Here is a 23,341-nt window from a genome sequence, read left to right as displayed (position 1 = left end):
AGTATTTGACCTGTGCACAAGGGCACAGGGTGGCCCCTCTAAGTCTAGCTGACTTAAGAAAAGCTAAATAGCTCTTAATCATCACAAGAAGGGTTGAGAGAAGACAAGGTTCCTAACCTTAACAGATTACTTAACTTAAGTGATGGTTTGGAGGTCTAGAAGAGGTGCTGATGCATTAAACACATTTAAGTTTCACACATCATGCATTGGACGTTAAAAACCTACAAAGAAAGTAAAAAAAAAATCACAAGAAGTAATCTTTCTTGTTGTGTTATTATGTTATTATGCTGAATCTTGAATGAAACTATTTTGTTCATTATTTTTGTTGATCAACTGAAGACAAAACTAAAAGCAGTAAGCAGTCGATGTGATCATTCAATGCATTCTAAGCATCTTTTTGAAACTTCTGAAGTCCCCCCCCCCCCCCCCCCCCCCACACACACACACACACACACACACACACACACACACTTCCAAAAAGCATCTGTACAGTACAGTGAGGTTTACGGTGAAAAACTGTGTACCATGACCAGGTAAAGTTAATCCTTCTCCAACAGTTATTGGAAGAGCCACTCTGCTCTCATTAGTGGGATGATACTGCACTCCAGTGGAGAAAGGTATCAATAACTTTCTTTGTTCTACTTTTCTATTATTTTTCCACTGTTAATGCTTGAAAGATCACATGACCACTATAAAAAGCCTCCTGCTTGCTGGTAATCCCACATTGGCCCTCTTATATAGCCTGAATATCCCATAATGAGGAAGCATACTGTATATTAGGATTTCAAAATAAAAACATTTTATTTAATGGACTTAAGCTATTGGTTGCTTTTCAATTGCTTGAGCATCCTCAAAGCACTTTGCACTGTTAATCACATTCACCCATTAACAGTCTTCTGTACTCTGAGGTGCTCATTCATGCAAGAATACAAGTTAGAGGTGGACACTTGTTATGATTGTGATGGAGGTGACTGTCACACCTGTCCATCCATGGGGGCAGTCTGATGTTCAATGTCTTACTCAAGGAAACTTTGACTAAAATATAATTAAATGCAGGAATTCAATGGATTCAGATTCATTAAAACCACCTGTTATACAAATGTTACATTGAAAGTGAAACACCAACAAAGAAGTAGCAAACTTCAGAAATAGTGATACCTCTTAAGCCTAACTTGCTGTGATAAAACAAGTCACGTGCAAACAACATAAATGTCATTATTGGGACTATACTGCAATCTAGTGGTCAAAAGTATCAATGAATTTATTGATGTCAAACTTAGAAGATGAAATCATCTAGTGACAATATAAAGACTCTTGCTTGGTATTGAATTCGTATTGTCCCACATCAGTCCGTTAACTTAACCTAAAAATTCCATAATATTGAAACATGACTGCTTTATTGAAGTATGAAAATAAATGCACACATGCCTACTAAATGCAATGTCAAAGTAAACAAATAGTCTTTCATTCTACCCTGATCCTGACTTTGGTGGAGACTTCATATTTTATTGGTATAGTAATGATGCCTATAGCATTAATATTGCAACAACACAACATCAATAGGGTAAAACTAACCTGCCTCACGACAATCCAATCCCAGCTCACGTTCCCTTTCAGTGGGTGAACAATCCGACGCTTTGGTGAATTCTGTTTCACAATGATAGGAAGAGCCGACATCGAAGGATCAAAAAGCGACGTCGCTATGAACGCTTGGCAGCCACAAGCCAGTTATTACTTTGGTGACTTTTCTGACACCTCTGGTTGTAGGAATGTTATGTGTAGCACAGTCTAAATTTTTAATAATAATTAAAATATGTAAATAACACAGTTAAAGAAATTAAAGAGGAGATTAAAACAATGATTTGAATGTGCATTTTCAGTTTCTTACAATGTGTTTGAAAATACAAAATGGGTAAATTGTTTAAATGTCTTTATTCTGTAAAAGGAATGCTGTTTTGATTTTCCTGCAGAGTTGTGGGTGATTGCTGCAGGTGTGACTAGAGCTGTGATTGCTGCCGCTGACAGGTGTGTGGGAGTGAGAGGGGAAAGATACAGAGGAAGCAGAGGACCCAGAGCAGGTTGGGTTTGGTTGTACCAGCTGTGTGTGAGAAACCGTGGACAAAGAATGATTTCGTTGGAATGCAGATTCTTGGCTCTCACAAAGAGCGAAGAACTTCTGCACAACAGCAGCTTAAACAGAGGCTGATCGCTGCAGCCATGGAGCATGACTGCCCAGGCCAAAGCGCGAGATTCCAAACTGCATCCATTCCTCTGACCAGAGCCGGCCCGGGGTTGTATGCCCCCACAACGAGCCTGAGAGGACTGGGGGGTGGTGCAGTGTGGTGTGACGGAGCGTCAGAGCTGGGGAGGCGCCCACTTGCGGCTAAGTTGCACTTGAGAAAGGAAATGGCCGAACTCTCTCTCGAGCTCTCTTTTGTTACCAGGCACATGTGCCATGCACATCCCTCTGATCTGCCATTTTAACTGTAGTCTTTGACTGGCCGCCATTGTGATCTGTAGTTCCATCCCTCACACACACACACACACACACATACAAACACGACTTGTGTAGATACTTCGATATAATTTTGTGTTTGGTTTTGCTTAAATATAACTTTTGGAATCATTTGTGTCGTTCGTGTTTCATAGTTATGAATGGAATGTCGATCTCTTCTGCCCAAGAACTCCATAATCCTCCAGCTTTTACAGTTTTTTTTTTTTTACTTTTTACTTGTTAATAATCTAATTATTAATCCATATTTCAAATTAATTTAACTAAGTTTGAGACTGATTACAACAAATTGGCTATCTTTTCCTATCAAACGTAGGTTGTGCCCGGAGGTTATCTGATGAAAATCAGATCCCAAATTCTTTAATTAATAGTTATCTTTGATAATCATTAATTATTACTGATAGCCAAATTCATTAAGTTGAAATCACATTATTGGTGTAGCCCATGTGAGCCAGAAGAACATTAATGCTGTGAACCCCAACAGTTCCCTACATTAGAGGTTTTTATAAACCCAGAACTGATAGTGATTTGTGGTTTTGATTGATTTTGGTTGGTGAACTGGTTAAGTGTATTGCCTGTTAAGTGTATTTAAGAGCATTTCTGTAAAGAGCCTTGAGTGATTTATGTTTTAGGGGTTGACACATCTAAACAAAGGGGAAAAGAGAGACTCGGGGTGCTGACCTATCAACAAGCGTGGAAGAAATGCTACATAAACGGAGGCTCGTCTGGAAAAATTCCCCAAATTCATATTTTGGCCCCATATATAAAAATAATTTTCCAAAAACTATTTTTTTGTGGTGTCAGTATTCTGCAAAATGACTGATCAGAAAGAAGCCCAGTTACGAGCTAAGTTTAAAGCCTGGTGCAGTGATGTAAACTTTAATCCAGCGCATGTGCGTTATGTGAAGTTCCATCTGCTGCTGAAATAGCTGACATTGAAGAGGTTGCACAGTCAGTTAAAGTATCTGGAAGAGTCAGAGTGAGAGATACTCAACTAGATGATGAGACAAACACCAACATTGTGCTTTGTGAGTGCCACAATAAGGTGGACCCTAAACACATTCCTCTCTTCTTAGTACCCTCAGAAAACCTTACATTGGTTACTTGGAGCTGGACGTGGAACTATGTGGCAAGGTCATCCCCCGTTGTGGCATCTTGGTGGTCAGATATCCCCCTGCACCAGTGTCTTCTGCCCCCGAAAACCTGAAGATGAATGTCATCCAACGGTGTTACTGAGAACGTTTGGACAAGTTCTTCTCTTTTTGATGCTCCTCTTTTGTCAGAGCTCCCCAGCCCAGTTCATGAAGCCTTCCAAGGTCAGGCTCCAACAAACCTTATAAATTTTATTTACACAGTATACAAAAGCCCTCCTGTGTTTTTTACCAACATCCTGTAATTTCATATTCAAAAATTATAACAACAAATTAAAGGCCCACTTCAGTCTGGTAGCTCCACTCAAAATAATAAGAATAAAAGAAATAATAATAATAATAATAATAATAATAATAATAATGATGATGATGATGATAAAATAAGCCCATTGAGAGATAAGGAAACTGAAATAAAAATGTATGAGAGCTAAAAAAGGATGAAAGAAAAAAAACATTAACAGATATTTCATGAACAATTTAAATTATATAAGAGGTGAAACAGACTAGCATTTGTCAAGAAAATAACCCAAAGCCCTCTTTCCAACAGTTTCAGTGATGGGAGAAAAATGGGTTTAAGAGCCATCCAATTAATTTTGATGCATACAGTTTTTTTCTTTCATTTGTTTACATGTTACATATTTCACAATATTGATATTTTCTTTAACTGACAGTATCATCCAGGACAGCGTCCTTCTTTAGTTACTTATAACTCAGTTTGATTTAATTTGATTTCCTCTGTAGTTCTCCGTGTTCGGCCATATCGTTATTCATTACCTACATGCAATCACGCAAAGCAGCAATTTTAGCCTGGACTCGAACCTGTGACCACCCTGCTGGGAGCGTTCTCGTTTTGCTCCTTTAAGCCGACCGGATTTACGACAGTCATAACGACCGTTCCAGTGCTTTACGACTGTTTTGGAGGTTGATTCAAAATGGATTCGCGTTAATCTGCTGTAACGTTCGATTCTCTACTTTCTCCGTCGTATTAACAAATATTAGAAATTACTCGCCGGTGTGAAATGACGGAAGAGAAGAAACCGGCTTCGATGGGCTTCTTCTCCAGCTACGACGATCTGAGCGACAGCAGCAGCGACTCGGACGAGGAGCGGGGAGACGCGAAGAAGAAGCAGCCCGCCGCCGAAGCTCCGGGTCAGTCCTCCCAGCAAGGCACCAAACGAGCCGCCGGTTCAGCTCCTCTACCCAGGCCCGACGAGCTGTTCAGCTCCGTGTCCAAACCGGCGTTCCTCTACAACCCCCTGAACAAAGAGATAGACTGGGACAGCCTGACGGTCAAAGCTCCTGAAGAGGTACGACGCTTCGCCTTTCCCGGCTGTGCTCGCCCGATGCCGCCGACTAACAGGAAGGTTGCCGTGTTTGTTATTCACGGTTTTACTTTGTCAGAAATATTTCTAAACAAGTCATCAGTGTCTGCACCTTCACGACCTAAAGAGCGTTTTTGTCCTATTGATCTGGACCCTCGTAACATGTTTAATTTTATATTGTTCTGAATTTCACATATATGCATGTAGTATATATGTATATACTATGCATATATATTATGCATATATTATGCATGTATAGTGACCCATAATATTACAGAGGCCAGTCACCAAATACTCGCCAATAAATTATTAATTCTGGCCTTTTTTTAATGCAATAAAGCTCACAACGAAATAACAGTCAGCTGTCAAAGTGACAATTAACACGAACCTCTGGCTGAGGCACCAATGACAAAAATATATAATAAGTTATTAGTTTAGAAACCTGACAAATACTGAATTTCTTTTGAAAAAACCGTGTTTCTCTTTGCCAATGTTGTGATTGTTCTTTCATTTAGATCAGGGGTGGGGAATCCTGGTGCTGGAGGGCCGCAAACCTGCATGTTTTCCATGTCTCCCTGCTTCAACACACCTGAATCTCATGAAGATTCATGGCCAAGTCCAGCAGAAAGCCAGATAACGAGCCTCATTGCAATCAGGTGTGTTGAAGCAGGGAGACATGGAAAACATGCAGGGCTGCGGCCCTCTAGGACCAGGGTTCCCCACCCCTGATTTAGATCAACAAAATGTTGTACACTTAAGCTGTCCTCCTTTATCAATATTTCTTTTATTTAAAAAAAATGCCCACCGCACCGAACCTCAAGATCATTTGAGAGGAATTGACAACCAAATATACAAATTCAAGAATGCATACCTGTAGAATGAAATATTGAATGAAATGTTTTTGCAGGCTAGAGCTTACAGTGGCATTGGTGGTTAGGGAAGCTTCTTATTGGACATTTGCTGATTTGAGTCTGAGCAAATCGCCATCTCCACTGGGACTGCATAAGGAAGCAGGCATCTTTCATAAAATCTGCATGAAACCAACCCTGAAGGAATCAGCCAAATTATGAATTAACAGGCCGATTAAGTCACTGTCACAGTGCAAAGCTGGCCCCTTTTTCTAGTATTTGGAACTAGCTCACTGTGTGTTTGCACATTCTAGTGAATGCCTGCAAGAAAAATATGTATACAGATGCTTCTTCAAATCAAGGACAAAAGAGACAGAAGAGAAGTATATGAAGTATATGAAAATAAATTGGTGTGGAACGAAGGAATACTGTAGTCTTCTATTTTATAAAAATAGAAACAATATGAAGACAACTTGGGGAATAATAAATAGTCTAGTAAAAATGGCAATTAAAACATCTCTACCAAATTATTTTTGAATAATTCTGACATGTATGATTAAACCAAGATGAAAAATTTGTTTAATAGATATTTTGTCGATATTGGCCAAAGTCTTGTCGCAAATATTCCCAAAACAGCAAAAGTGAGAAAAGTGGAGAAAGAAGAAATAATAACTGGGCAAATAAAACATCCACCTGCCATTTGGATATGGACATGATGCTTCTCAAAAATAAAACTGAATGAATTATTGAACATGAATATATATTGCATATATATGCAATTTACCACTTACAAAAGGAAGATTTCCTGAAAATATGTAAACAGCCAATTCCAGTTCTCAGGAAATCCTGGCAAAAGTAGTTGCTGGCAGATTGGACAAGACTTGTCTGTTATCAATCTGCTAACAAGGAACTTGTCTGACAAGTTCATTGATTGGCTCAACACTTTAACCAGTTCTGGGTACAGTTTCAGAACCAGTCACTCCACATCAATGGCACTCATGAAATTAACCAAAGAAATGTCTACTGCAAATAGAAATATAATTATTTCAAATATCTATTTGTTGACCTTGATACAATCGACCACACTATACTGCTTAACAAACTGAGTAAATATGGTATAATACACAGTAAGTTTAGGTCGATATTTTAAAATCAGAATACCAGTGGTGTTCCTCAGGGGTCCATCCTTGGAACAGAACTACTCAATTTATACATCAATGACATTAAGTCTGTATCTAAACTGCTCAAATGTGTGTTTTTCTTTTTTTGCTGACAATACCATTTTCTTTTATTCTAGGGAAAACTTAACACAGGTGTTGGATGTGGTCAATGAAGTATTTAACTAAAAAAAACAGTGGTTAGATGTAAAGAAAAAGTCACTAAATCTGGGAAAAACACACTTCATGATATTCAGTAACAGACAGATTCTGAAAATCTCAGTGTCCACGAAATGAAAGGAAGTTGCACACAATTTTTTATTCTATTCTTATAGTTGTAGTTTTGAAAACATTCACAGTTAGTTGAGTTTATGTGTATCCTATATTTTATAGACTGTAGAGAAAAAAAAGCTGATGTACCTGTCTTATATGTGGCAGGCTTAAGAGGTGCCTTTTGGCCTCTCCTTTTTGTTCATTGTCTTTCTTTCTGTATGAATTGCAGCCCGCCAAAGAATTTAAGCCGTGGAAGACGAATGCGGTGCCCCCTCCTGAGAGCTACACTGCAGAGCCAGAAAGGAAGAAGGGACCGCCTCCAGGAATGGACATGGCTATAAAGTGGTCCAATGTATACGAAGACAACGGAGACGATGCGCCGCAGCCATACACAGGCAAAGCGCGGTTCTTACCCACAGAGGAGCAGCCCTCAGACTCTGGTCAGTTCTCTTTCAGAAATGACAATTGAAATACATTTTCCTTTTTTTTAATTTATTTTTTTGTTGTATGATAAATACCACAGTATAAATAAATTATTGATATCCTTCCAAAATGGTGTGAAAGCAACAAAATAAACATGAAAAAATTGTCCATTAAAAACAAAAATGTTCAGTGTACCTCCCTGGTGAAGTGTGTTAGCAGGACAACCTTCAATGACACTACTTTAATGCTGTTGAAAGCAAAAAATGACAGACAACATGAGGAAGTGATTCCCTCTAGTGCTCCATGTGACACCAACGGATCTGGGATAACATGTAGTTACTGCTCTGCAGCAAGGGGGGGTCAAGTCCTGCAGTCAGAATTGGGGGGGGGAATGTAATCCAAAGATTCATGTGGGTGTCACAAAGCCCTCTTGATTTTAAGTATTAAACAAAATTGTCCTAAAATTCAGGGACACATTTAGGTCATGTATGTCACAAAACTACAAAGCTTAAAGGTTTAAATTAAAGATATTTTTTGGAAAAATGTACTTTTTAAAATTTTTAAATTAGCAAAGTAAGCAGCAAAAAGAGACAAATGTAGCAGGTTGTCGAAGTTTACAATGGTGAAAATTTGAGACCCTCAAGAAAATGTTTGAGAACCACTGATTTCTAACTCTGCAGCACTTCAACAGACATGACCGCTACCTTTAATCAAAACTTCAACTGTGTCTTCACCTGTGCTGGGAGAATAATTTTGGGGAAGAAAAATTACCAAACAAGCACTAATTAAGATCCAACTTCTATACTTTAACTTCTGATCCTACTTGTTGTGTTTGACGTGTTTAATGTAGAATATTTTATTAAAAACTAATATCTTTCCTCATCTGTCCTCTCTGTTGACCAGATGAGGAATCGGCGGATGCCAGCGCTTTGTCTGCCAAGAAGCGACGAGTGGAAACCTTCCAACAAAAGGAAAAGAGGAAGCGGGACTTGGGACAAGCCACCTCAGACAAGAACTTTGTAGAGGAGGAGAAAAGGATCCTCAGGCAAAAGTTGGAGTGAATCTTGACTGGTCAGGCAGCTGCAGAGATATTTGACATCAACAGAGCAATATAAGCCGACTAGTTGTTTTGTACGTCATACATGGAGGCTCAGTTCATTTATCTGTTGACATATTGTAATTTGTGTGCTTTTGAGTTGGTTTCATCACACCTAAAGGACAGTTAAAAGTACAATTTGTCTCTCTAAGCAAAAGCTTTAAATCCATTTGGAGCATCAGTAGACAGTTCCACTGCAGAATTTTCAGTCTGACAACTCAGATTCTGATAATTATATCTTTATTTCTTACTACCACAGACTGAGGAAAAGTTTGGGCTGGATTTGAAACTGTGTCTGTACATGCTCTCATTCGTTCCGGTTGGAGGAAGCTCAGTGAAAAGTTGAATAAGCTTGAAGCTGTGTTTCGAGTTCTATAGTAATCAGTCTAGAATCAAATCTACACATTGCATTTTGGTTGATGTGGCTGGTTCCTTCACACTTCTGTTTTAACAATAGAAGGCATGACTTGGCCAACACATGGTATATTGACGTAGACAACATAACGAAGTGAATAACATTTTGCTTCATCTACTCCTGTTGGAGGATGGTATATATTAGACAGCAAGTGAACATTTTGTCCCCAAACTGAAGTGTTAGACAAATAAAAATGAGAACGTGTGAGGATTTAAGTGAGTTTGACTGGCCAAATTATGTTGACTTGAATGACTGGTTGAGAGTATTTTTAATACTGCAGTCTTTGTGAAGAGGTGGAAGTGGTTTGATTTTTTAAATTGCTTTTTTTTTTAAACTCTTACAATGAAGTACAGTTTAAAACACAATGTCATTCAGATCTGACTTGACTTATAGTTTTGGCTGTTGAAGTTAGCAAGCTGACTAGCTAGCCGTAGCCACCAGAACAATGAGAAACTGAGCAGTGAACAGAAACTGGCTTAACAGACTTAGCGTTGGCAATGCAGTTCATCTTGGATTATTATGGGTGCTTTGTTTTAGCCTGCTAAAACTCACTGGCGGATAAATAAATGGGTGAAAGAATAAAAACAACAGCAGAAACCCTTGACCATTCATATTGGTCAGAATGAACCTGTAGTGAGGTTAAACCCTTTCTTCATCTGTTGACCATGCTGTGTTCACACTCAGGTGGGATTTTAATCAAACATTTACGCTTATTTGTTCAGAACAATCCCATCTGAGAAGTAGGTCTGTTTGGTGTAGACAAGGTGTGGATGGTTCACATTTCCATTAATTGAACCCATCGCCACAGAAATCCTACCAGCATTACTCATGTGAACACATTGGTTCGTTTGCTTAAACCTTCACCAGTTTTACAGTGACGCCATGTATGAACACAGGTGCTGATGAGTTATCCCTGTATGGACTCTGTATTTAATCCCACACCGGGATCTCTGGACAAACAAGCCATTCTATTCTATAAACCAGTTGTTAGCCTTCAAACTTATTTAACCTGTGCTGTCGTTTTTGTGGCTTCTCAGTGAGAAGGTATTGTTTCGCGTCTGGATCAGAGCCTTACTCAACTGACTTTGCTTGACTGACAGATACTCATGCTTATTCCCACAATCCAACGGTCCCTGTGAAGGAAGGTACACAGATACAAGTTTTACAGTGTACTTTCACAGCTACAAAATCCACCAGTTCACACACCAATGAAGAAAACTGCTCACGTTCAATATGTGGAAAGGGCAAGGTGAGGAATTGAACCTGTGGACCTAGAGACAGCCTGCTCAAACGAGCCACAGTCTATCAGCATGAGTGGATTGATCTTGTTCTGAACTTTGCTACTTATTCAGTGGTTTAGTTTCACTTTGTTGGAATCATAGGTTGAGGTAGTGTTCTTTTTTGATGCTTGTGGATTATCATGTATTACCCTAAATGCCACTGAGTGGACTGTGTTGATGCTCTGACTTTGCTTTTCAAAAATAGTAGTGAAGCGGTTGTGAATGTTGAATTTGCTTGTAGTTTCTGCTTACAGGCACAAGGTGGCACCCTTAAGTCACATTTTATCATCTTGTAATGTTTTTCAATACCGTAATAACAATAACAATAAAGCAATGAGGGTCTTTTATTTAAGAAATTTGTATTATCTCAGTTCTCTTGAGATATTTGATGCTCATACACAGTCCATCTAGTCTCATGATATTTGTATTAGATTCTGAGGTTAAGCGAGTTCCCTATATCTCCCAATATTATTACAGATACTTGTTGGAGCCGTGTGTTGCTTTGCAAACTGTTTGGTATTTTCTGTATGTTTCTTCATTCAGGGGGAATGACTTAAATGGACGGTTTTGTAATGTTATCATTGAAACATTATTTGTAATTTACCAATAAGGCAATAAAGTGTGTCATGTTGCACTGAAATGTTCTGGCATTAATTTGACTGTTTTGTAAATGGTAAAAATATGATGAGCAAATAAATTATTCTTGTTGATGGCACAAGATTTAATGGATGCATCCGAAAATGTAAGGCAACAGTGTGCATTTAGTGTTCATGGGAAAAAATTAAATGTAAATGTGAAGCTTTGTGATTCAACAAAATGTACAAAAATATAAGGCTTATTTTCAAATTAAATTTTTCAAAATGTTTAATCTTCTTCTAATCTAGCAGGAGGGATTACTACAAAATTGTCACATATTTTAAAATAAATCGAAATGGACAGAAATAAACAATGAAGCATAATTCTGTTAAAGAAAACTATTATTAGTAGCAATCCAAACAGCATCACATAAATTAATATGTTGCTATCATTAAGGATAAACTGCTCAAATTATTTGTAGCCTCTAAATTTGTCCTTTTGTGAACTTCCACGTTCCAATAACATGTCCTCATCTTTGGAACAAACTGCCCGAGTACATGAGGACTGCTGACAAATCAGCCCTGAGGACACTACTATTTACACAGGCTAGAAACAATGGATTTTACTTATTTCATTACTTTTTCCCCTATAACCACTCAGGGGCTCCACACCTTCCTCTCAATAAAGCATTTACTTCATTTAATCTTCTTTTTATACCCTTTTTTTTTAATCATTTCTGTTTGGATGTACTTAACCATTTATAAATCACTGTGACTTGCCTTGTGTAAATCTGACTTAAATGGCCTGACATCCTTAATGAAGTTTTCACTTCACTTATTGTTGTTGTCTCTATTTATTAATGTGATCAAATAGTCACCTGGGATCAAAATCAAAGTGACTGATACACTGTCAACGGGATCAATGTTCCATATTTAAAATGGCTCAAAAGCTAGTGGTGGTGTTTTAGGTAAAATAAATGTATTTATTTTATAAAAGTCTCTCTGTCTCTGTCTCTGTCTCTGTCTCTGCCTCTGTCTCTGTCTCTGTTTCTCTCTCTCTCTCTCTCTCTCTCTCTCTCTCTCTCTCTCTCTCTCTCTCTCTCTCTCTCTCTCTCTCTCTCTCTCTCTCTCTCTGACCAGAAGTGGGTGCGTTTGTCACGCGATCACATGACATCGCCGTGCTCGAGCCAGGAAGTGAGGGGCGGTGTTTAACAGGGATGTTGGGCTGATTAAAAAAAAGTCAAGGTAAGACATTCTTATTTACTTATGTATATTTCTACTGGAGAAACCTGCAAATATCAGGTTTTGACTGGAACCTTGAAACGTTTGAGTGAATCACTTCGTGGATGTCGCCTTCCTGCATGTAGCGGATGCTAACCAGCGCTAGCTCTGTCCGGCTAGCAGAAACATTAGCTCGGAGCTAGCAGAGGAAAAGGACATCTTTAATCTGAGGAAAAACGCTTTCTGTAATGTTTCTCAGTCGTGCAGCCGTATTTACGTTAAAACGCGTTTCAGCCCTTTTCTTTGGTGCTCTGTTCTTTTGTTGTAGGCTTATCTGTGAGTGTGGCTACAAACCTTTTATAAAGGGTGTAAAAATACGAGCCAACTGTGTTTAAGTTGTTTAGAATTTTAGGAAGAAAAAATTCTGAATGCTAGTAAAAGTTTGAAAGATGCCATGAATTAAATTATGTGGGTTGTCCCTTTTGCTCTTTCGTCAGTGCACGTTGTGCTTACATTGTCAGTGGTAAAGAAGATGCTGTTGCTATTGTTATCATTATTCGTAATCAAAATAATCTATACAGTTTAGAGCACTAACCATGTGTTGCACAGACCTGCACAAGAACTATAAAGCAGATCGCAATACCCATAAGAAGAATTTATTAGGGTATATGAAATAAATGAAAGATGCAATACCAATAAAGAAACCAAGAAATGACTATGAAAGCAAAGATAAGGAATGTTATATTGTAAATAAAGAATCCCGCAGGAGCAATAAAAAATGCCCTACATTCAAACATGTTTGTATTTTAAACAAAATAGAAAAAGGTTCTTTAGAGTTAAAGTTATGTGGTGTGCTTAGACGAAATACTTGGCTTGTCTTGTTTTCAGCTCCGCAGTAGTCTGCAGAGGATGCCAGGCTGCTCACAAGTCTCTATAGTTGTCACAGTTCAAATATCTATTCTGTGATTGATCTATGTAAGGTGTTCAAAGTGGTACAATCTGAAAATATATGTGAAAGTGAGGTGGCAGATGCTGAAAGAGCTTTAAATTCAGACTTATATGAAAGAAAGTGTTTTTAAAGAGAAAACAGGATTGGTCCCTGGTGTGATGCTCACCAGTAGAACCGAAAAATGTTTGAAGATACAATTACTTCCATCTCCTCGTGTGTTTTACCTGTCTGTGCCCATTGGTTCAGAATCATTTCATGCATGCAAATACAGCTTGACTCCCTTTGTATATGATCATTTAATGATATTTAAGCCTCAGCAGTAAAAACATATTTTACTGTGTGACAGTATCCACCATGACGGCAATCAAGCACGCTCTGCAGAGGGACATCTTCACGCCCAACGATGAGCGTCTCCTTGGTATTGTGAACGTCTGCAAAGCAGGAAAGAAAAAGAAGAACTGCTTCTTGTGTGCTACGGGTATGTGGATAATAACCTCTAGAGTAGCTTCAAACAAATAACAATTTGAAAAGCTGGTCACATCTACAGTAACTTTGCTTTGTTGTCCTACAGTTACTACAGAGAGGCCCGTACAGGTCAAAGTGGTTAAGGTGAAAAAATCTGACAAAGGAGACTTCTACAAGCGCCAGCTGACCTGGGAGCTCCGAGACCTGAGAGAAGTAGATGCCAAAGATGCAAGCAAGGTTAGAAAGGATGCATTTTGTCTGTTATTTTACTTTTACTTTTCTGACCTCAACCTTTTATATTGCTATTCTATCACCACTGACATGATTTGAAGTGCATACTTCTCATCAAGATAACTTTTAGATTGTGTATGTTAATAAACTAATTCAAAAACTACCACAATTTTTTTTTTTTTTTACACAGAACTTGGTGTTGATTATATGCATTGGACCATGCATTTTATGACATTTCATCATCTTCTTACAGTATATATACTTACATGCTGTACTCCTGTGCTTTAGGAAAATCCTGAGTTTGACCTTCATTTTGAGAAGGCGTATAAGTGGGTGGCCAGCAGCACCGCTGAAAAGAACTCCTTCATCTCCTGCATCTGGAAGCTGAACCAGCGTTATCTGAGGAAGAAGGTGGAGTTTGTGAATGTCAGTTCTCAGCTGTTGGAAGGTTTGTGAATCCTCTCGTCTCGGCCATCCCACCTGTGACTGCATGCCTGTCTCTGTCATTTGAATATTTTTGTTTATTAGGTTTGTTTTTTTTCTGTCGTGTTGATCCACAGAGTGAATCACATTTGTTTTCTTATTCAGCCTGGAAGGAGAATCTCTTCCTTTGTTTTAGTTAGTTATGGCATGATTAATGAAAGGAAAGAAAACTGTTGGGCTTCTTCTTTTGTACCTTGGTTTGTGGTATGTTTTTCTGTGTTAAATTCTTCTGTATTCTCACTTTTCTCTCTTAAACTTTCTCTGGCCAGAACTTCCTAAAGCGGAAGGTTGGTAGGACTTAACTTCCCCCTCCTCACTCCTCTCCATTGTACTTTTCATTACTTCAAACCACCATTCTCATTAGAGACTCTCACCTTCCCTTCTTATAAATTACATTGTTAAATCTGGATAGGTATGATTAATTTTGATCACAAAGATATTTTGCAGATGTAGACTGTTGTCCTCCACTTTTAGCTTTTTTACCCGCTCATTCCACCTTAATTCATAGGAATATTTACTCATATGTGCTCATTAATGTGCCCTGTTTTTGACCCACACTCATAGTCCATAATATTTCTAATTTTAACAGAATTATAGATGAATCTGCAATTGATTTACATTCATTCTATTGGCCAAGGCATAATAATAATAAGTAATAAACTTCAGCACTTCACAATGCAGACAAGCTTCACATCCTTTAATATTTTTCTCCACTACCTGAACTTTTTTTTTTTTTTACTTATTTGTGCTCATATCCACTCCACATTTTCATCACATGTAAATAATAAATGGAAATGCAGTGCTGGAGCAGTGACAGCCTCCCTGGCACCAAATGCAGTAGTCTCTAGCTGTCCGAAGAAAAGCTTCCAACCTCAGTTTGAAGAAGCTGGAACGTATTTTGAAGTCTGCTCCCTGCTCACTATCTCTCTCCATCCATCCTTTTCCATCTTGTTTCATGCACACAGAGTCCGTGCCCAGCGGTGAGAGCCAGAGTGTTGCCGGGGGCGACGAGGATGCTCTGGACGACTACCAGGAGCTCAGCACCCGTGAGGAGCAGGACATCGAGGGCATGATGGAGATGTGCGAGTATGCCATCTCCAACGCTGAGGCCTTCGCAGAGAAGCTGTTCAAGGAGCTGCAGGTTTTAGATGGGGTGAGAAACGTGACTCCAGTGTCCTTACATTGGAAAATAAACCGGGAGCATATAGATGGGAGTCATAGTTTTGGTTTCATCAGCTGTAAGGTTATCTTGTTTACTAAAAGAAGATTTCCTTTTCAGTACTGAACTAAATCCTTAGAGTTTTCACAGGAAAAATGCCTCTCGGCATGTAACACTAACAAAAGTTCTAAGTAAATGCATGCCAAAGTGTGTGTTGTTGGTTCATCTTTACTGGTTTGTTGTTGTTTCTTCGCATTCAAATATTACAGTTGATCCTTATCAGGGCATCTTCCTCCAACTCTGATGCCACGTCAGTTAAATTTACTGATTGAACTGATCGTCCAGTGTTGACTACTCACTAAGATATTACAGCAATGTTACATTGTTAGAATAAGCAACGCCACAACGAAGGATTAACTCATAACTGTGATGAATTCATGGCTTCCTGTACATTGCGCACCTCTGGTGATCACTGCTCCGTGTCTCTCCATTTGTTATCATAGGCCAACATTCAGTCCATCATGGCGTCGGAGAAGCAGGTGAATATCCTGATGATGCTGCTGGACGACGCGCTGACCGAGGTGGACACCATCGAGGGAAAGCTGAGCAGCTACGAGGAGATGCTGCAGAGTGTCAAAGAGCAAATGGACCAGATCTCACAGAGCAACCGCCTCATCCAGATCAGCAACACCAACAACGGCAAACTGCTGGACGAGATCCAGTTTATAGTGGTTAGGAAATAACTTTACCTCCAACTCTGCGTGCATGGAAATAGTTTACTGATCGAAATGGAGCAATCAGGACTGATGAAGTTAATTTTAACCTCATGTTTGTGGTTTGTGGTTTCGTGAATTTTCTTCTTGAATGAACATCCTTCATTTGACTTGGAATTTCCTCTGGCAGAACTACATGGACTTGTCGAAGGGACACATCAGGGCCCTGCAGGAGGGAGACCTTACCTCCCCCAAAGGCATCGAGGCCTGCATCAACGCCTCTGAGGCGCTCCTGCAGTGCATGAACGTGGCTCTCCGGCCAGGTTAGTCTCCTCGTTTGCAGATCAGGTCATTTAACCAAACCATCTGGTGTTTTTTAAAGCAGCTCATCAGACTGAAGATTTAATTCACTCTCTCATAGGTCACGACAAGCTGATGGCCGTGACGCAGCAGCAGCACCTGTTTGCTGAGCTGAGAGACACGTTCGCTCGGCGCCTCACAAACCACCTCAACAATGTGTTTGTCCACCAGGTAACACTGCCGTTATCCTTAAACACACACACACACACACACAGACACACCCATCAGAATTCACCTGGTCCTGTGTCACTGCCACAGGCTGATCAAGAATGCTACAAAAGTAGCTCAAAAGTCTCACATAATGATGGGAATAATACCTGTTCTGTGTGGAAAATCAAGTTATAACAAAAAGGAAGAGCTCTCTTGCCTTACTTGATAAATTTATTTAACGGTGCTGATGGTGGATGGAGAGGGTTTTTTTTTCTTGATTTCCTTCCATAAAGTGAGTATAAAGGTCTAATTTCCAATATTGTACTGCTTATTTAGTTTGATGTACATAATTAGATTGTAGTGGAAATAAAACTCTACTATGAGAGAATATTTTCTAATTAAAAAAACAACTTCCAACGTAGTTCTAAACCCTTAAATATAGAGCTCTTTAGCAGACAAGTTGAGCCTGTCAGCTGACCGGGTTTGTAATAAATGAGGGAAACTTTGTCGTTTATGAATATGAAAACCAAAGAAGCTGAAAGACTGAATGGGAGGAGGCAGGCAGTGGACTCTGTGTGGCCCTCTAAGCTGCTCGGTATGGGTCTGCAGAGGTCTGATTCTCTCCCTCTCTCTCTTCTACCTTGATAAACATCCTGTTTAGCCGACCCTCTCTTCCTGGTCTCCTTTGTGCCCTTTCCTTCCAGCTGTGTCCCTCCTGTCCTTGACTCTCTCTTTGTGTGTTGCTCACTGTGAATCATCCCACTCTGCTCTCTGTCTCTGTGTCAGTTCAACCACTTCAGTCACTTCAAAATGACCATCCCTCAGTTCTATAGGTCCTCCTGTCTGTCACTTCCAGTGAGTACCCTCACGGCAACTCCCCACCTGATCCTCCTCTGCTAATGTTTGACCTCTCACACCTCACTCCAACATACTCGCCACAAGACCCTCGGCCCTGCGCCGCCTCCTCCTCCTCCTCCTCCTCCTCCTCAGTGCATTGTTGACTGCATGGGAAATGTTTAACTTCTTAACATCCCTCATCTGATCTCAGAGCTGAGAAGACATCGTCCATCTCTCTCCTCCTCCACCAGTTGCCTCGGCTGAGGGCTTTTTTACGTTGGGGCGCTAACTTGGCTTTGTCGCAGTCTCATACCATAAAATGCCGTGCCTGTCTGCTCTGCGTGCATGTCTTGTCGGGGGTGGGAAACAAGCTAACACTGCAGGCGTGTGAGGAGACAGGTGCTTTCACTGAGCTGCTCTGAGAATGTGGTGACTTTCCAGTTTTAAACAATCCCAGATTGTTTCTTTTGACATCGTCTGGATTCAGTGTAGACCGCGGCCTCAGTGGACATTTGTGAAGGAAGCTTAATCTTCCTGATGTGTGGTGTGTCAGTGTGTGTGTAGGTAGATGGAATGGGACTCAAGGTAAGGTTTTTCTTCTTTCTTTTGTTTTTTTTTTCGTTTGGGAACTTCCACTGATGATCTGCCTTCTCCTCACTCTGTTCATCAGGGCCACGATCAGAGCTCCACCCTGTCGCAGCACACAGCCGAGCTGACGCTGCCCAAACACAGCCCCCTGCACCGGGACCTGCTGCGCTACGCCAAGCTCATGGAGTGGCTGAAAAACACCCACAGGGAGAAGTACGAGGGCCTGTCCAGGGTCAGTGCTCATTCAGTTTTTAGCCAAAAATCAAATGAAAGATTCTAAGATCTGCAGATTAAAGTTTTATATCTAAAGATCTCAGTCAAAACTAAAGTGTAGTGTTAATCCAAGTTACTATTGTTAATGCCAGGAGCTACTAAGCCAGTCATCAATAACATTATGGCCACTATTTTTAAACACAATATTATATATATATTATTCGTTTGTGAACTGTGATACTAACAGTGAAAAAATATTACTCTACTTAATGTTTCGCAGAAATTTGAATGATCATTTTGTTCCACCAGGTTTAATTTAAAGAAAGGATTCAAGATAAGAAATTTCAAACATTTTCCTCTTATTTACTACATCTCCATCTTTCTCTGTTTTCAGACCTATGTTGATTACATGAGTCGGCTTTATGACCGAGAAATCAAAGACTTCTTTGAGGTGGCCAAAATAAAGATGGCTGGTACTTCCAAAGAAGCAAAGGGCAAGTTTGGTAAGAGCGCTGCACAGGGCGGGTGTGTGGACGTTTACACTCGCTAGATTTTTGTTTTTACTTGCTGTTATTATAACACAGAGTGTTTATGATTTTTCTGTGAAGTGTTTTTTTTAATTTCTTGTATTACGTAAAGACCACGTGGATATTGCTGGTGCTTAAGGTTAATTTGCTATTTATTTATGTCATATCGTTACACGGACATAAATGTAATGCTAACCTGTAAACAAGCAACGCTTGATTCCTTTACAGCTTTTTCCGCATCTCGTCTGTTTCCTGAAACGTGTTTTCCTGCTCCTATGTGTTCTTTCAAAAGGTCTAAGCACTGCCTGTTGTTTTTATCTTTCATTCTCTACTTCACTTTTGCGCAGAGATTTAACAAAGCTCAGATCGCAGTATTTCCATTCTGACTAGGACCCTTGGTTGAGCCTTTGTTTAGGCAGAGCTGTAGGACTCTGCTTTCTGCTCTCTGTGTTAGCTTTTCCTCCTGAAAACAAAACAAGGAAAACATTTGTTTTCTGAAGGTTTGTCCGAGCTACCACCTCAGCTGCCGCACCGCTCGTCAGCATATGTTTTAACGTTTGTACATCTAACACCGAGCCCCACTCCTCCCCATGCTGCATGTTTTTTTTAAGCCTAACCTGTGTCTGTCTTTGATGCCTGCCTTTCTAACTGGCTGCAGCTACGCTTCCGCGGAAAGAGAGTGCTCTCAAACAGGAAACAGAAAGTAAGTATGTTCAGTCGGATGGAGCTCCTCCACCGTGCTTCTCATCACTGTGCCTCATGTAATCCCCCCAAAACAATCCTCGCTTCCTTGATTTGTAACGCACAAACCATCACCTCGATGTGTACCTGGTTGGTTTGTACTAAATCTTAACAGTGCTTTTTTTATGCACCGGCACCTGTTCTGATTCTAAGCTGATTGCCCCCCCAAAAAACTAACCATTCACCTCATGGGTGTTTTATTTTTTATTTTCTTTTTATTTATATTGCTTTTTTTAATGATTAATCTTATTTCATTTTTTAATTTATATTTATTTCCTTGCATGCTGCTGCTGCTTACTGAATACATAGCATTGAAACAAGTGTTTTCCCCGTGTGGTGCCAGGCCTTCATGGCAGCTCTGGGAAGCTGACTGGCTCCACCTCGAGTCTGAACAAGCTGACGGTGCAGGGCTCCAACAGCCGGCGCTCCCAGTCCTCCTCGCTTCTGGACATGGGCAACATGTCCGCCTCTGACCTGGACGTAGCTGACAGGACGAAGTTCGACAAGGTGGCGCAGCCGCACTTATGAAGTCACGCATTTAATTCGAAGCCGGATTCGAGCTGAGATATTAAGTGGAGGCCTTTGTTCTCTGTAGATATTTGAGCAGGTCCTCAGTGAGCTGGAGCCTCTGTGTCTCGCAGAACAAGACTTCATCAGCAAATTCTTCAAGCTGCAGCAGCACATGACAGTCGCACCTCCTCTTGCACAGGTACATTCTTGATCTTCTACAGGAAGTCGCTGATCCAGATGAATAATGTCAATAAGCATTTATCAACCGCTTCTCTGAAAAGCAGTGACACTTGAAGACGTTGTCTCAGCTGCATTGTCACACATGATACACATTTTCTTCACTTTGTTTTATGTCTGTTATCACGTGTTTCAGCCTGAAACAGAGGAAACTGATGGAAGCATGCCCTCCAGGAACCCTCCCCTGGCAGAACACAGACACTCCCTCTCTTCAGAGTGAGTACGAACATGTCCCTAAGGTCAGTATGAAAAATAATCATCCTCATTTTTTTTCTCTGTGTCTTTATTTCTTTCTCCTAATAAAGGAAGGACATGGTGCGGCTGATGATGACTAACATTTTCCATAGCATCGACACGGAGCTCAACAGCCTCATCGCGCTGGGCGACAAGATCGACAGCTTCCACTCGCTGTACATGCTGGTGAAGATGAGCCATCACGTGTGGACAGCGGAGAACGTCGACCCGGCCTCTTTCCTCAGCACTACTTTGGGAAACGTGCTGGTCACTGTCAAGAGAAACTTTGATAAATGCATCGTGAGTACAACCAGTGGAGCAGGCAGCACTGTGTGAAGAAAACCAGACAAAAATGGCAATGTGATTATAAAGCAAATGTCATTATAAAAGTCGTCCTGATTACACCATTCATGTACAAGTGACACTTTAACCCACACCGACCTGAAGGTTTTACACTTTGCTCTCGAACGCCACGTTGTTTGCTCAGGTTTCACCGTTTTTGGCGTGACTGCGTTCCTGAACCGAAGGTATTTTTGGATTGCAAAATTATATCTGTGCTCTTTTCTACAGTCTGGACAGATCAGACAGATGGAGGAGGTGAAGATTTCAAAGAAAAGCAAAGTTGGCATCCTCTCCTTTGTCACTGGCTTCGAGGAGTTTGCCGAACTGGCTGAAACAATTTTCCGCAACGCAGAGCGCAGAGGGGACCTGGATAAAGCCTATGTCAAGCTCATCAGGGCTGTCTTTATGAACGGTGAGCCCACCGCACCTCCAAACACAATCTAAGCACAAACCCCAGCTGACTGTAGGCGATTTGTTCATCCTGCACAGAGCGTAAAAGTTGTGATTCTCGATTGTGTTCCCAGTGGAAAAGGTTGCCAATGAAAGCCAGAAGACGCCGCGTGACGTTGTTATGATGGAAAACTTCCATCACATCTTCTCTACGCTGTCGCGTCTGAAGATCTCCTGCCTGGATGCAGAGAGACGAGAGGCCAAGCACAAATACACAGACCATCTGCAGTCCTACGTCATCAACTCTCTGGGGCAACCTTTAGAGAAACTGAATGTAAGAAGCTCTCGGAAACACGCTGATCGTAGAACTATCGATAGGAAGTTTGGCTAACATTTATAAACTCTTCTCTCTCCCGCAGCATTTCTTTGAAGGGGTTGAAGCACGCGTTGCTCAGGGCGTACGAGAGGAGGAAGTGAGCTACCAGCTGGCTTTCAATAAACAAGAGCTGCGCAAAGTCATCAAGGAGTACCCCGGAAAAGAGGTGAAGAAGGGACTCGACAACCTTTACAAGAAGGTGGACAAACATCTGTGTGAAGAGGAAAGTCTGCTGCAGGTGAGAAACTGAGTTTTATCTGCGTAAAGTCTCTACGCCGGTCAGAAACACACTTTTCTTTGCTCTGTTTCCTCGATGTGGTTTAGTTGAATGACTACATGTAGAAACAATGCAAATCAGCAGGATTGGACTCATCATGATCATTTCCTGAACATGGGAAATGTTTACTTGGCATTTATTTTTATAGCAAGCTAAGCCCTTTGCAATATCCCAGTTAACCATTGCTCTTCTCACTTTCACTCCATCAGGTGGTGTGGCACTCCATGCAAGACGAGTTCATCCGTCAGTACAAGCACTTTGAAGATCTGATAGGCAGATGTTACCCCGGATCTGGGATCACCATGGAGTTCACGATCCAGGATATGCTGGAATACTTCTCCAGCATTGCTCAGTCTCATTAGTGTAGCTGCTGTGCATTGTTCCTTAATGATACACTACTGCCTCCTGCTGTCCCATCATGCTTTTTAAATCCATGAGCACCTCTTCTTTGTGTGCCTGTATTTCAATGAAAAGGATTGTACTCCAGCAAATAACTTTGCGTGTATGCATGAGTTTTTTTTGTTGTTGCTCTCTTTAGTTTCATCACTCTTGTCCTAAAAAAATGTTGTGTTTATGTCTTCATGCCAAATGTACATATTAAATTTTAAGTTGCACCGTCTTTATTTTTTGTGTATTTGTTTTTATTACCGACCTTGGCAAAGCAAGTCATGTATTCAGACTACAAAATCTAAATACAGTGCAAACATTTGATTTTGTTCACACCATTCATAATTCAAACAGTAATAGATTTCACTTATTTAGTACTTTTAAGCTTTTTTTCAGCTGCCCAAGTGCTTTGCAATGTTAGTCCAATCCAGCAATTCACACGCACACAGAAATAATCATGTCTGTCATGAGAGGTGTCTAACCATCCCTTTGGAGATCAGTGTATTGCTCAAAGACACTTAGACATGGAGTGATGAAATACACTTGGCTCTGGCAATTGAACCGCAGCTACCCTGATTTAAACCTCCAAGATTTAGATTTATTACACATAGACTGAAATGTTTGAAACATGTTTTTTTAATCTATTCAAAAACCAAAATACATTATCTCAAAATATTAATGTATTAAATTAAATCAGATGGTTTGTATGTAGTTAAAGGCAATGATAACTAACAGTTAATAAAATGCTTGGACATTTTAGTTTATATTTTAGTAGAGCAAAAATCACTGACAAAATCACTCACTTTTAAATAAATAAAGTTCTAATTTATTTTTCGGTCCGACTGTCGGTAAAAGTCTGTGCAGTTGTGACTCCGCCCCTCCAGCGTGGGAAGCGGACG

General features: G+C 40.3%; 2 protein-coding genes across 5 annotated transcripts; both read left to right on the top strand.

Moving 5' to 3' along the window:
* Nucleotides 1-4,682: 4,682 nt before the first annotated feature.
* On the top strand, nt 4,683-11,141 carry c23h1orf52 (chromosome 23 C1orf52 homolog). The gene is made up of 3 exons (XM_030084013.1): nt 4,683-4,970; nt 7,493-7,703; nt 8,590-11,141. Exons 1-3 carry the CDS (start codon nt 4,683-4,685, stop codon nt 8,745-8,747), a joined length of 657 nt encoding a protein of 218 aa, XP_029939873.1. The 3' UTR covers nt 8,748-11,141.
* A 1,083-nt stretch (nt 11,142-12,224) lies between these two features.
* exoc1 (exocyst complex component 1) lies at nt 12,225-22,674 on the top strand. Of its 4 annotated transcripts, XM_030083248.1 has the most exons (20): nt 12,225-12,297; nt 13,569-13,700; nt 13,794-13,924; nt 14,207-14,366; nt 14,671-14,688; nt 15,367-15,554; nt 16,064-16,291; nt 16,464-16,596; nt 16,695-16,804; nt 18,291-18,440; nt 18,816-18,924; nt 19,607-19,651; nt 20,033-20,196; nt 20,285-20,398; nt 20,573-20,652; nt 20,742-20,970; nt 21,241-21,424; nt 21,537-21,736; nt 21,822-22,016; nt 22,265-22,674. In XM_030083248.1, exons 2-20 carry the CDS (start codon nt 13,577-13,579, stop codon nt 22,415-22,417), a joined length of 2,715 nt encoding a protein of 904 aa, XP_029939108.1. In that variant the 5' UTR covers nt 12,225-12,297; nt 13,569-13,576; the 3' UTR covers nt 22,418-22,674. The 4 variants fall into 4 exon arrangements, with proteins under 4 accessions (XP_029939108.1, XP_029939109.1, XP_029939110.1 ...); XM_030083249.1 differs by lacking the exon at nt 14,671-14,688; XM_030083250.1 differs by lacking the exon at nt 19,607-19,651.
* The last annotated feature ends 667 nt before the right edge of the window (nt 22,675-23,341 follow it).

Source organism: Salarias fasciatus, chromosome 23 (assembly GCF_902148845.1).
Source record: "Salarias fasciatus chromosome 23, fSalaFa1.1, whole genome shotgun sequence".
NCBI classification, from domain to species: Eukaryota; Metazoa; Chordata; class Actinopteri; order Blenniiformes; family Blenniidae; genus Salarias; species Salarias fasciatus.
Note: the sequence above shows the minus strand (reverse complement) of the source record. Positions and strands in the feature narration are given on the sequence as shown.

Excerpts from the sequence above, each read along its gene's own strand:
- c23h1orf52 (XM_030084013.1), top strand. The coding sequence starts at position 4,683 with ATGACGGAAGAGAAGAAACCGGCTTCGATGGGCTTCTTCTCCAGCTAC. Across the intron at positions 4,971-7,492 it reads CGGTCAAAGCTCCTGAAGAG|CCCGCCAAAGAATTTAAGCC; the intron begins GTACGACGCTTC and ends TATGAATTGCAG. Across the intron at positions 7,704-8,589 it reads GGAGCAGCCCTCAGACTCTG|ATGAGGAATCGGCGGATGCC; the intron begins GTCAGTTCTCTT and ends TCTGTTGACCAG.
- exoc1 (XM_030083248.1), top strand. The coding sequence starts at position 13,577 with ATGACGGCAATCAAGCACGCTCTGCAGAGGGACATCTTCACGCCCAAC. Across the intron at positions 13,925-14,206 it reads ATGCCAAAGATGCAAGCAAG|GAAAATCCTGAGTTTGACCT; the intron begins GTTAGAAAGGAT and ends CCTGTGCTTTAG. Across the intron at positions 20,653-20,741 it reads AGACACTCCCTCTCTTCAGA|GAAGGACATGGTGCGGCTGA; the intron begins GTGAGTACGAAC and ends CTCCTAATAAAG.